The following is a 12223-nucleotide window of genomic DNA, read 5'->3' on the forward strand; positions in this document are numbered from 1 at the left end:
CATTACAAAAACTACTGTTGTAATCACCGGATTTGTGGCTCTAACATGTCATATACCATTTCGAAAATTTACTACCTACTGTAAAGTTTTCCAATTATAACTCTTCATTCCAGAAGACTTTTCAAGGTATACCTTTGAATAAACACATCAAATTGAACAAGAATTTTATTAAAAGAAAGACATACTTTACAAATCATATATAAATGGGAGGGAGCAAGAGGCAGACAAAAGGAGAATAAACAAAGTTACCTAAAGAGGAAGACCATCTGTGACAGTTTCATGTAGAAAGAGCTTTCAATGGTGCCTTATGAACACCATTTGGTCTTCTCATAAATCGGCAAACATTCTAAAAAGGTGCCTTTTAAAATTTTGACCACTATAAGAAACACACACACCTTCTCTGAAATAAAATTTTCATATGCCATTACTTGCCCATACTAATTATGTTTTCTGATTTTTTTAATGCTAGCAATATGTTAATTTATTTCATAGCTCACCAGTGAATCACAACCCATGATTTGAAAATCTCTATACCAGAAGAATTGCAATGTGTCAGAATATAAAAAGACAAAGCTGCTAAATGTGACAATTTTGATAGACTAATTAATCACAACCCAAAAGCATTTCAGGGTGATTCGAGACAAAAGTCAAACACACAAAAAAAGGTCCAAGTAACACCTGCATTAAGAATAAGTTTCGAATTAAGAGGAAAGGTAAGAAGCAAAGAAGGAAAAATAAATAATTGAGATATTGGAACAAACATACTCAACTCTCATCTCCATTTCACAAACTATGACTATAAGGCCTTTACCAAATACTGGAACAAATTTTCCCAGCGTCCAGTATTTTATATGCTACTGTCCTAATCTCATCTTCTACTAAAATTTTGAGATTAGCTATAGAGAGTAGGGAGGTCTGTGGACCACTGGGGATCAGTGTCAGCACCATGTCCTGACCCTGACTGGCTTTCTACCCAGAACAGTGCAAACCCGGGACAGCAAATCTGCTACTACGGCCTCCTAGACTTTGCCAGCATTTAAACTAGAGACATCTGTGGGCAGCCCAAGGGACAGAAAGAAAAGTATTCTAAGATTGCCAGTAATTTTTTAGCCAGATAGCTTCCTTGACCACTGCCTGGAAATACGGTCAAGCCAATGTAAGGAGATTATTGGGACTGATCATTACTAATAAGTAACTGAAAAAAGGCCAAAATTAGAAAAAATACGAAAGTAAGGAGATAACTTCAAAGTAATGTTTATTCTTCAAAAACATTATCAAATACTTTTGAATTAGTAACAACCCTGTCACTAGAACCGTAAGATTTATTACAGAGGTTAAAATAGATAATCTGAAAATCCCTTCCACTGCTGAAAATCTGTAATTATAAGTTTAAACCTCAATATCAAAAAACACCTTTTAGGGGTATTAGATGGTCAGATGCTCTCTTAGGCCTCCACAAAGGATAATCCTACTGATCAGCAAAAACTTGTAGTGAAGATCACATACCCTACTCCTTCCAAATCAGTGGCTAAACAATGAAGAAAAAAATTAAATATTCTCTTTTCAAAATACTACTGCCAGGTTTTACAGGTATACACAAATGTTAAAATTTATCAAATTATACATTTTAAATATGTGTAGTATATTGTTACATCATTTTGCCTCAAAACTGGTTAAAAAAAAATACTGTCACCAGCCTTCTATCAACATAAACATGTCACTTCATTCCAATGATCAAAACATCAACATTAAAGCCCTAATATTTCTAAGTCTCTCTTTTAAATTTATTTTCCCTTGTATTCAAGTCTTATTATATTCTTCTCATTCTCCTAAGTCATCACTCATTGGAAAGCATAGATACCAAGCTTTGATGAGCACTGAAATTTTCTGCTGCTATTCAAATGACCCATTATTATGCTATGGAAATATCTTTCCTTTAACAACTTAAGTAACAGCCTAAAAATCTGCAGATTCCTTAATGACTTCATTTCCTCCTTCCCATTAATTAAGGAAATGCATTTCTAGGCCAGATCTACCTCTGTGCTACCACTTTATGGTTCAGCATTCATTTTCTTCCCTCATTCTTTATTACAAAGCTATCTGAAATAAAATCTGAAAATAAGGGAAAGGAAGAAAGCCAATAAGAACTACTCACATCAGATTTAGAGGATATATTCTCCTCCACATCTGAATCATTGGGATCCACAATATCATCAAATGGCGGTAATGTTGATTTCTTCTTCTCTGATGTCTCACTTTCAATTTTGACCTTTCCCATCTTGACATGAGATTTATCTTTTATCTGTTTTTTGTCAGCAGAACAAGTGAGTATCAGCGGTGGTGCGCTAGAAAAACTTTTAAATAAAGCCTCTGAGCTACTCTTTTTCCTTTTTTTGGCTGAGAGTTCTTCAGAATCTGAAATGGGTGGCCTTTTACTAGGAGCCTTCTTATCTTGTCCACTGGTGATGGTGAGTAAATTACTGTCTGGTTTTGGCTCTTTTGACATGGGTTTAGGTTCCTTGAAGGCCATCTTAGGAACTATTTTCTCTTCTTTCAGTGGTTTATTTTCTTTGGGTTTCTTAGAGGATTCTTTGGAAGATTTGTTGTGATCCCTGGAAGGTTCTTTGAAGGCACTTTTATGTTCTCTGGAGTCTTTAGAAGGTTTTTCCTTGTGCTCCTTCATTAATTTGTGAGGCTTTGAAAAACTGGTACTACTGCTGCTGCTGCTGCTGCTACTGCTGCTGCTGCTGCTGCTGCTGCTGCTGCTGCTACTGCTGCTGCTACTACTGCTGCTGCTGCTGCTGCTGCTGCTGCTGCTACTGCTGCTGCTGCTGCTGCTGCTGGTATGAATACTCCTATTAGGGTCCTGCAAAAAGGGGAGAAGAAAATGAAACTCTCAAAACTAAATAGCAATGAAGAGTCAAAAGAGATCTACATAAAATGATCCTTCTTTTATTGCTCTCAAGCTATCATTAAAATACCAAAAATATTTTAATATAAACCAAAAACCACAATATAACAGGTGAGAATAGTGTATGTGAGAAACACAGTGACAGTAGGTTATTATCAAAGAACGTAATGAGGAAAGCTGTTTTCTTAATCATTTGAAGCATGGAGTTTTAAAACATTTCGATTCAGCAAATGTTAACTGCTGCTTGTCCAAGAAGACACAAGGATGAATAAGACATGGCCCCCACTCTTAATAACTATGACGTATCTAAGATTGATAGTTGTCGACAACCAAAAGAAGGGAACTATTTAATTCTGTTGGGAGCATAGGGCGAAGAATAGTTCAAAAATTCATAAAGAAGTAACATCTGAATTAGGTCCTGGAGGATAAACAGGTAATTACTAGAATGAAAAGAATGGAAAAGTACTTAAGAGACCAAGGACCAGAATAAACTAAAACAACAGGGAGCAAAGCACAGATTGTATTTGGGGAACAACACCCAGCTATAGAACAAGATTGAGAAGGAGGCAGAAAAATAGCCCAGCTTCACATAATAAGGTCAGATTACATTAAATTTCAAATGGCTTTGCAATATAAGGAATCATAAAACCCCCCAAAAGAAATAAAGTAATTCTCAACTTGAGATAAAAAGCAATTACTTTTATGCTGTACAAAATTTCATTAATTAAGAACTATATCTCTCACCCACTAGGAAAAAAATAAAAGTATGTTAATAGAACAAAGATTTCACCTAACCATCAAATGGACTAGAAAGTCTTTAGCAATTACTGTGTTATGATCATGAGAAAAGAGGTAATAGCTGCCTATTTCATTTTAAATGTGATCAATTTTTCCACTCATATAAACACATCAGAATATATAACCTATATATAATCTTTCTGTTTAGGAACAAAATCTAAGTCCATACTTACCATATTTGTGAACCTCTACCATTAATAGTAAGAATAAGAAACAGAGTAGATCCTGGACATGCAAAAATCCACATCAATACTAAAAGAAGAGCTCTTTCTTGCTTACTTCCACCTCCTGATGGAACCAAAGACAAATAAATGTCCAAATTTTCAACTAGAATTTACATCTTCAGGCTTGCTTATTATCTTTCACATCTAACTCACCCACTTAAGCCCAATGATATGTAAACCAATCCTATGTTCCTTAAATATCTAGCATGACACAGGACAGTAAGCAAGCAGGGGCTATGCTTTTCATTAAAATGAACAATCTACTTATTGGGTCTACACAAAAACAAAACAATGAAAAATATATACATAGGTACATGTATAAGCATCACAAAATAATATCTAAATGAAAACATATTGTTCTATATTAGTAGAAATATATTTTTTGGTTTCTTAATATATTTTTTGTCTTATTTGCTCAACAACAAAATGACACTTAACAAAATTATTCCATTTATTTCCTGGAGTGGTTTCAAAATTCTAAAATGGATGAAGTTACTAAGCAAAGACTTGTTTTTATGCATCAAATTAGATAATTCCTTAGAAAACATCATAATCTGAGATTTAAAAGGAAAATTCTAAAGATAGGATTCATATTACTGAAACTTCATTATTTTATAAATTCTATTACAAGACATTTCCTGTCATGTTAAGCAATACTATGAATAATTAAAATAAAGTATAATGGACAAATTAAATTAAGGAAGAACATTTTGAAATCTAATATCCTTGAGTTTTTTTCAACTGGCTTGTTGACCCACTGAATTTTGAAAATTTGCAGTCAGTATTCTAATGATGGCTCTAGAATACTCAAGTATCGCTGTTTAATATTCAACCTATATGAAGTATTATACACATATTTTGTAAATAATTTTTAAAAGCATACAATTTTTAACCCACCAACATATCTCTAATGTTAAGTATTAAAAAACAGCAATATTCTAGTACCAGGAAGGAAAATAAAACTTCTATATAGGTCCTTCCATGACGTATTTTTAAAATCCTTCTTTAGAACAAACTGGAATTCTTAAATTTACGGTACATATTGGTACCTGACACAGCTTCTTGTATCATAAAAAAGTTAAGTTCCTTTTTTAATTACATGCATATAATGCTAGGTACAAAACTCTAGAAATACATCTTCTTATAATGTTTTACTTCTCATGTTGGTCCGGGTATTGAATGTCTACTGTTACCTTTTTATCCACTCAACAAATCTTGGTATAAGCAAGTGACCCAGACATCTTGTTCCTTCCTTTTTTGTAATTACCACCTCAAGAATCTTTAAGTTAAGAGAACAAAAGTTATGAGGACAAATACATTCTGTAACAATGTCTTAAATAAAATGTAAAAAATTAAAGGAGAGAGAGCAGTTTTTAAGGCAGCAGTTTCTTTGGCCTGGGCCCATGACAAATGTCAAAGTTCAAATATATTGTCACCAGTCTCCACGTTTGTACATGTAATAAATGTAAAACAGTAGCTCAGATACACAGCCAGATATTAAGTTGTCACTGACACAGAATAAAAGCTTTCACTGATTTTCAGTCTATCTATCTGATATTTATATATATCATATATTTATATTATATATATATATTATATATATATATATATATATGGGGGTCTTGTCATCAGTCTCCATGTTTGTACATGTAATAAATGTAAAACAGTGGCTCAGATACACAGCCAGGCATTAAATTGTCACTGGCACAGATTAAAAGCTTTCACTGATTTTCAGCCTGATATTTTTATACATTATATGTAAATATATAAAAATTATATATAAACATATAATGTATATTTGATAGATATATATAATATATATAATATATATGGGGGTCCTGTCACTAGCTTTTTAAATTTTTCAATTAACCATTAACCTCAATATTAAGTACCACCGAGCAGCACAGACTAATTACCATTCAATGCAAAGTTTACACATGTATAATTCAAATTCTCTTTGCCTGAGGCTGATTAGGACAAACTGAATATCAAGCAATGTAACACAGAGCGCATGTGTGCATAATTCAAATCTCAAATATTTAAGGCAAATGATTGTTTAAACATAAATATACATATATTTGCACTAACTTTACAACCTGTGACTATAGGATACAATATTTTCTCTCATCTATTCAGATTGCACTGAACGCTTCCTTGTTTTAAATTTTTGGAACAGAATGGGTATCTTTAATGTTTAAACTCTTCTAATACTACCTGTCAGCAACTCAAATAGAGGACTTAAGAAAAAAATCGGAACTACTGGCCAGAATAAGGTTTTTTGATTATATGTGGCTTTCAGTTTCCATGTTATCTTCATGTCTATTTCTAAGAACCATTGACAACTCATAGCTGATTCTTGGCTCCTGTTTCTTCCCGCTGGCCATCCCTCTTATTTTTGGTCTCTGTCCTACTTTAACTGGCTTCTGTCTCGTGAAAGATTTTCAGCTCAATCATATTTTGTTCAATGAAATTTGCATATAGGCAAATAAACTCTCCCAGAAGAGTTTTACTTATCGAAATAAACAAACTCTCTGAGAAGTTTATTTGTTCAAACTGTATTTTTACAAGGACACTTCCTAAAAACTGTAGTGGGGTCCAAGAGGTTATGCATATGTAGGGATAGGAAAAACCATGATAGTCAAAGGTAAGGTTCCGAAATAAAAGTCTCCTCTATAATGTCATTCAACACATAATGAATAACACAGAGGGGTGACATGCCATCTGAAACTACAAATAGCTCTGTGCAGTAGCAGTATCGTAGCCAGTGAGGTTTATGCGAGGCACAATTACTGCCAACTGAAACTACGAATGGAGTATTAAAATTCAGAATTCTGGGGTCGGGGAAACCTTGAATTTGATTTACTTTTCCCACTTCAATCCCAAATCCAACCCCATTTACCTCTCTTGAACTAGTCAGCTCTGGGGGTAGCAGGCAGTGGCCTGAAGAATGTGGCCACAGGCTTATGGGCATCTTGAGAAAAATAATTGGTGCAGGATTTGCTCTGCTTGACCCAAAAGAATTTGTTTGTTTTTTTACAGATGGGGTCTTGCTGTGTTGCCCAGGCTGAAATGCAGTGGCTATTCACAGGCATGATCACTACATGCTACAGCCTGGAATTCCTGGGCCCAAGTGATCCTCCTGCCTTGGACTCCCAAGAAACTGGGCCGACAGGTACACGTGCCACCATGCCCAGCTTCCAGAAGAGTTTTGCACACACAAATATGGCCAGCCTTCCCAGCACTCAGAAGGCACTTGATATAGGAGGAGAGTCTGCTCTTAGGGCTGCAGAATGTAAGGAGCTCAGAAGGAAGGCACAGAATCCTCTAGGTGTATAAACAAGAAATAGATAACATGCTTGTTGCTACTGTGCAGGTTGAGATGCCTGTACCTTTCATCACTTATAGAGTTCCAACAGCCTAAAGTCCCCTAACAGCTCAATCTCAACCCCAATGCACATATAAGTGACATACTATATAGGGTAGGAGGAAATAGGAGGAAGCAGATCTAACAGATTTTCTGGAGGAGAAAGATGAAATATTAAAGTCAAAAGCAGTATGGCTACTTAAGGAAAATCAAGTAAAGTATAAAAAATAACTTCTAGAAAAATGTTTAATTAAAAACTAAAATTTAAACATTTATATTCTCAAGCTGAATAATTCAGTAGATAAAATAGAAGATCGATGCTGACTGGCAGTATAAAAGATCAAATGAATGAAATCTCAAAGCATAAAGTAAAAATACAAAGCGGTGAAAATCATAATGAGAAAAGAGAAGAGCCTTGAATGGATCAAGGAAACAGAACATACAGCCATAAGAAGAGTTCCGGAAGGACGAAAAAGAAAAGACAGAAGAGGTAATAATTAAAGCAATATGGATAAAAATTTTCACAAACTAAAGAGAGGACTGAATTACAATCTCACAGAGCTCTCCGAGATCCAGGCAAAGATAATGAGAAATGATGCCCAGGGAAAATCACACTACAATTCCTATACTTTAAAACAAAAAAAAGAAAAAAAACCTGACAAGTATTCAGGAAGAATAATTACTTAAAATTGAATAACAATTAAATTCACATTGTGCTTCTCATTTGTAATACTGAAATCTAGAAGAAAGAACAATAATATCCAGACAGCTGGGAGAAAAAGTACAACCCAAATATCCTACACACACAGTCCGGTGTGAAAGAAGTATTTGCCAAAATTTCAGAATTCAAATAGCGCATCAACCACTGTTCCTGCCAAAGGAAAGGACTTGAGAAAAGAGTCTAGTCAAACAATAACTGAACCAGAAATGTTTTACGTGTGGGAAAGGGAAGAAATGGGGGGTACAATGTATCTTGCACAATATACAGATTTAAATCTAAACGAAAAATAAACTGTAATATAAGTCCTCAACATGAATTCCTGACACAGAAAAGTCTAACAATCTGGACCTAAACAACTAAATGATTTCCACAGAAATTTAGGAATGAAAGAGAAGGATTAGGGTGTCAAGGTGAAAGAAAGTGCTGGTATCTTTTTTCATGTTAAAGTGGAAGAAAAAATTGGATTATGAGCAATTACAAAGGAAGGTGGTCAATCATGAAATGGAAAAGTGAAGAACTGTCACATAAACAAAGGGAAAATGGAAAATGAATATCAACTTGAAAATACAGGCAAAATTAAGAAAAGTGAAAAAAGTCACATATATAAATAATGAACAAAGTGAAAAGACAGTAATAAGATCAAGTGTAATTTAGAATAAAAGTGAAAGAGCTGAATTCCCCCTCTCGAAGATAAACTGTCAGACTGGGTAAAAGAAAAAAGATCAGATAAAGGCTGTTAAAAGAAATACTTAAAATCAATTGAAAAACATTTAAAATAATGGGATGGGCAAAGAAATATCAGCTAAATGCCCCCAAAAGAAAGAGTGCTAGATTAATATCAGATCATGTGAAATTCAACATTCAGAGTACCAAATAGGATAAAAAATGTAAAAATCCATATTACATAAAGCAAAAGGTATTTAATAAGAATTTTAAAATACTTAAATGAGAAATCAATATATCTTTGTCATAAATTGACAGATCTCATAAAACACAATGATTACAGACATGGTTTAACTGACCAAAACAACCCATGTGCTGATTTAATAATTATACATAGAGCTTTTCTATCTCTTGAATAAAGTTTAGAAGTTTTATATGTATCCATAGAACACTGATAAAAATCAATCATAAGGTAACATAAGCTTTAAAATACTGCTTTAAAAATGTTTGTATAGATTACATTGGCTGGCTATACTCTAAGAAAATTAGAAAATTAGGCCAGGCGCAGTGGCTCACACCTGTAATCCCAGCAGTTTGGGAGGCCGAGGCGCGTGGATCACTTGAGGTCAGGAGTTCAAGACCAGCCTAGCCAACATGGTGAAACTCTATTAAAAATACAAAAATTAGCTGGGCCAAGTGGCGGGTGTCTGTAATCCAAGCTACTTGGGAGGCTGAGGCAGAACTGCTTAAACCTGGGAGGTGGAGGTTTCAGTGAGCTGAGATTGTGCCTCTGCACTCCAACCTGGGCAATAGAGCAATAGCACTTCATATAAAAAAAAAACTCTGGAGGCACAGAAAAATATGTGCTCAAAGGAATATTCATAGCCTTTATTGCATTTATTATTTAAACAAAAAAGAAGACATACAAGGAGAAGAGAGAAACCAAGTACAAAGCTAAACTTAGTATTCACTTTGAGAAACTGGGAAAAGATCCACAAAACATGCAAACATTATAATGCCCAACATAATGAAGAAAGTAAAAGAAACAAATTTCACCAACATTAGTGCTTTAATTATATAATTGCATAATGTCCTGACATATATGTCTAGTATTCCAATCCTAAGGAGAAAGTTGTCCAGTTAATTCTGACTTGAAGAAAATTTATAATCCACTTTTCCACATTAACTGAAAGAAGTGAAGTTTCTTGCATGTAAAATTTCTTGAATGAAAAGCCTGGATTTTCCATAAAAGGAATAAGATTAATGAAGAGACAGCAATTTATAAACATGTCAAAATAGGTAGTTAAATACCAAAAGAATCAACCCAACAGTTGGCAAAGAAAGACAGAGAGAATGTACTAAGGGAAAGAGTGAAGCAAAATGGACTGCTGACGATTTTTATAGGATTTTTAGCAAGATATGACTTCATACTGTAAATGTTTTATTAAAAATTAATGTTATAATAAAATTATAAAACAGAAAACACCTTAACAATTGGTAGGATTAATGCTTTTTAAAGAATCAAAACTTATTTAAACCTCAAGTCTAAACAGAGGCAGAGACCCAAAATCTAACATGTCCCAGTCAATGGGCAGAGAACTAAAAGAACATGCCACAAGTGGAAGAGAAATAGCACTTGAGAAGCGCAAGAGTCTTTCGTTCAAAACAATCTACGTGGCCAGTGCACAAAAAGGACATAAAATATTTATACACACTCAAGTAAGAAAAATAAAGATCTGCTGTTATGAAACACAATGCTTTGAAAGGTTTTACTTGTTTCGACTTTTCAATAATGTCCCATTTTTTAAGGTGACATTCAACCAGAAAGTTAGAGGGAACTCTATAATATATCCTCGCAGATCCAAAATAATAAAGCCATTTCTAGACCTGGCCAGGGAAGAGCACCAGTTTTACAAAACTGAAGAATTACATCCTTAAATTCCTCAATTTACCCAGATCTGTAAAATAACCAATATAGATATAACCATGCTTACAGAAATACAAATAAGTCTGGATTTTGCACTAATGAAAAAAGAAAGAGCAATCATCCTAACAGTTAAGCGAGAACCAACACATAACACAAAAGAGCAAAAGATGATGCTAACCGTTCAAGGAGAGATTCGAGAGAATAACAACAGATTCCCTTCAGCCATACCTTACTACGAATTCTGCCAATTATTTATTAGGAAAGACAGGCCTTCATAGCAGCTTCAAAGAGTAGTGACTTCTGGGAAACAAAAGAAACCCACCTGAAAACTAAAGAGATCAGTATTAACTAATCACTTTAGGAAGGTCATCTGGTAACAATGTGGGACAGTGGTGGTGACAATGATGGTGACAGTGGTGGCAGCGGTAATAGCTTACTGAATACTTACTAATCCGGACTGATGTAGAAGCTTTATCACTATTAACTCGACAATCTTGTGAAATAGCTATTATTAGCCCCAATTTATAAGTGAGGAAACTGAGGTACAAATACCAATGTGCCCAAAGACACATATATAATTAGTGATAAAACTGACATTCAAGCCCCCAGTTAGTCTGACTTCTTTTCTTTGGAGATGGTCTTGCTCTGTTGCTCAAGCTGCAGTGCAGTGACCTCCTAGGCTCAGGTGATCCTCCTGCCTCACCCCTCCTGAGTAGCTGTGGAACTACAGGCATGCACCACCACTATATTTTTATAGTCTTAACCACTATATTTTTATTTACACTTGTAAAGTCAATTGGTTTCAAAATCAGCTGTCAATCTTGCCAATATGACCTGGGCCAGAAAGGAAAGAAGATATAGAATGGGAGAGAGGCTCAATGACTATAAAAGAATATCATCAAAAATATGCCTGTTGTCTTGGCAGAACTATACAAATGAAGTTCTATTTATTTCCAGTAGAGGGGGTAAAATATTATTTTTTGGTAGGTGATTAAAAAATGCAATGGGCCCTCCTGGCCCCCCATATCCAAGGGTTCTGTATCCACAGATTCAACCAACCACAGATCAAGAATATTTAAGAAAAGGCCAGGTACAGTGGCTCATACCTGTAATCCCTACATTTAGGGAGGCCAAGGAAGGAGGATCCCTTGAACCCAGGGGTTTGAGACCAACCTGGGCAACACAGTGAGACCCTATCTCTACATTAAAAAAAAAAAAAAAATTAGCCAGGCATGGTGGCATGTGCCTGTAGTCCAAGATACTCAGGTGGGTGGATAGTGAGCTCAGGAGTTTGAGAACAGCCTGGGCAATATAGTGAGACTTCATCTCTACTAACATTAAAAAAAACACAAAAACAAAAAATTAGCTGAGTGTGGTAGTGCATGCCTGTGACCCACAGCTACTTGCGAGGGGTGAGACAGGAGGATCACTTGAGCCTAGGAGGCACTGCACTCCAGCCTGAGCAACAGAGCAAGACCATCTCCAAAGAAAAGAAAATATTGGGGAAAAAACTCAAAATAATGCACAATTTTAAAATATAGTATAATAATTATTTACATAGCACTTATATTGTGTTGAGTAGTATAACAAATCTAGAAATGATTTAATGTATTTA

The 12223-nt window shown here is 34.8% G+C and overlaps 1 protein-coding gene across 3 annotated transcripts in view; it reads right to left on the reverse strand.

Annotated features, from left to right (window-relative positions):
- The window catches only part of MLLT3 (MLLT3 super elongation complex subunit), a 277218-nt gene that overhangs the window by 67477 nt on the left and 197518 nt on the right, over positions 1 to 12223 (reverse strand). For all 3 annotated transcript variants that reach the window (XM_033237448.1, XM_033237449.1, XM_033237450.1), the window contains exon 5: positions 2156 to 2866. In XM_033237448.1, coding sequence (XP_033093339.1) covers positions 2156 to 2866 — 711 coding nt within the window. The remainder of the gene's footprint in view (positions 1 to 2155; positions 2867 to 12223) is intronic.

This window comes from Trachypithecus francoisi, unplaced genomic scaffold, assembly GCF_009764315.1.
Source record: "Trachypithecus francoisi isolate TF-2019V2 unplaced genomic scaffold, Tfra_2.0 Lachesis_group16, whole genome shotgun sequence".
NCBI lineage: Eukaryota > Metazoa > Chordata > Mammalia > Primates > Cercopithecidae > Trachypithecus > Trachypithecus francoisi.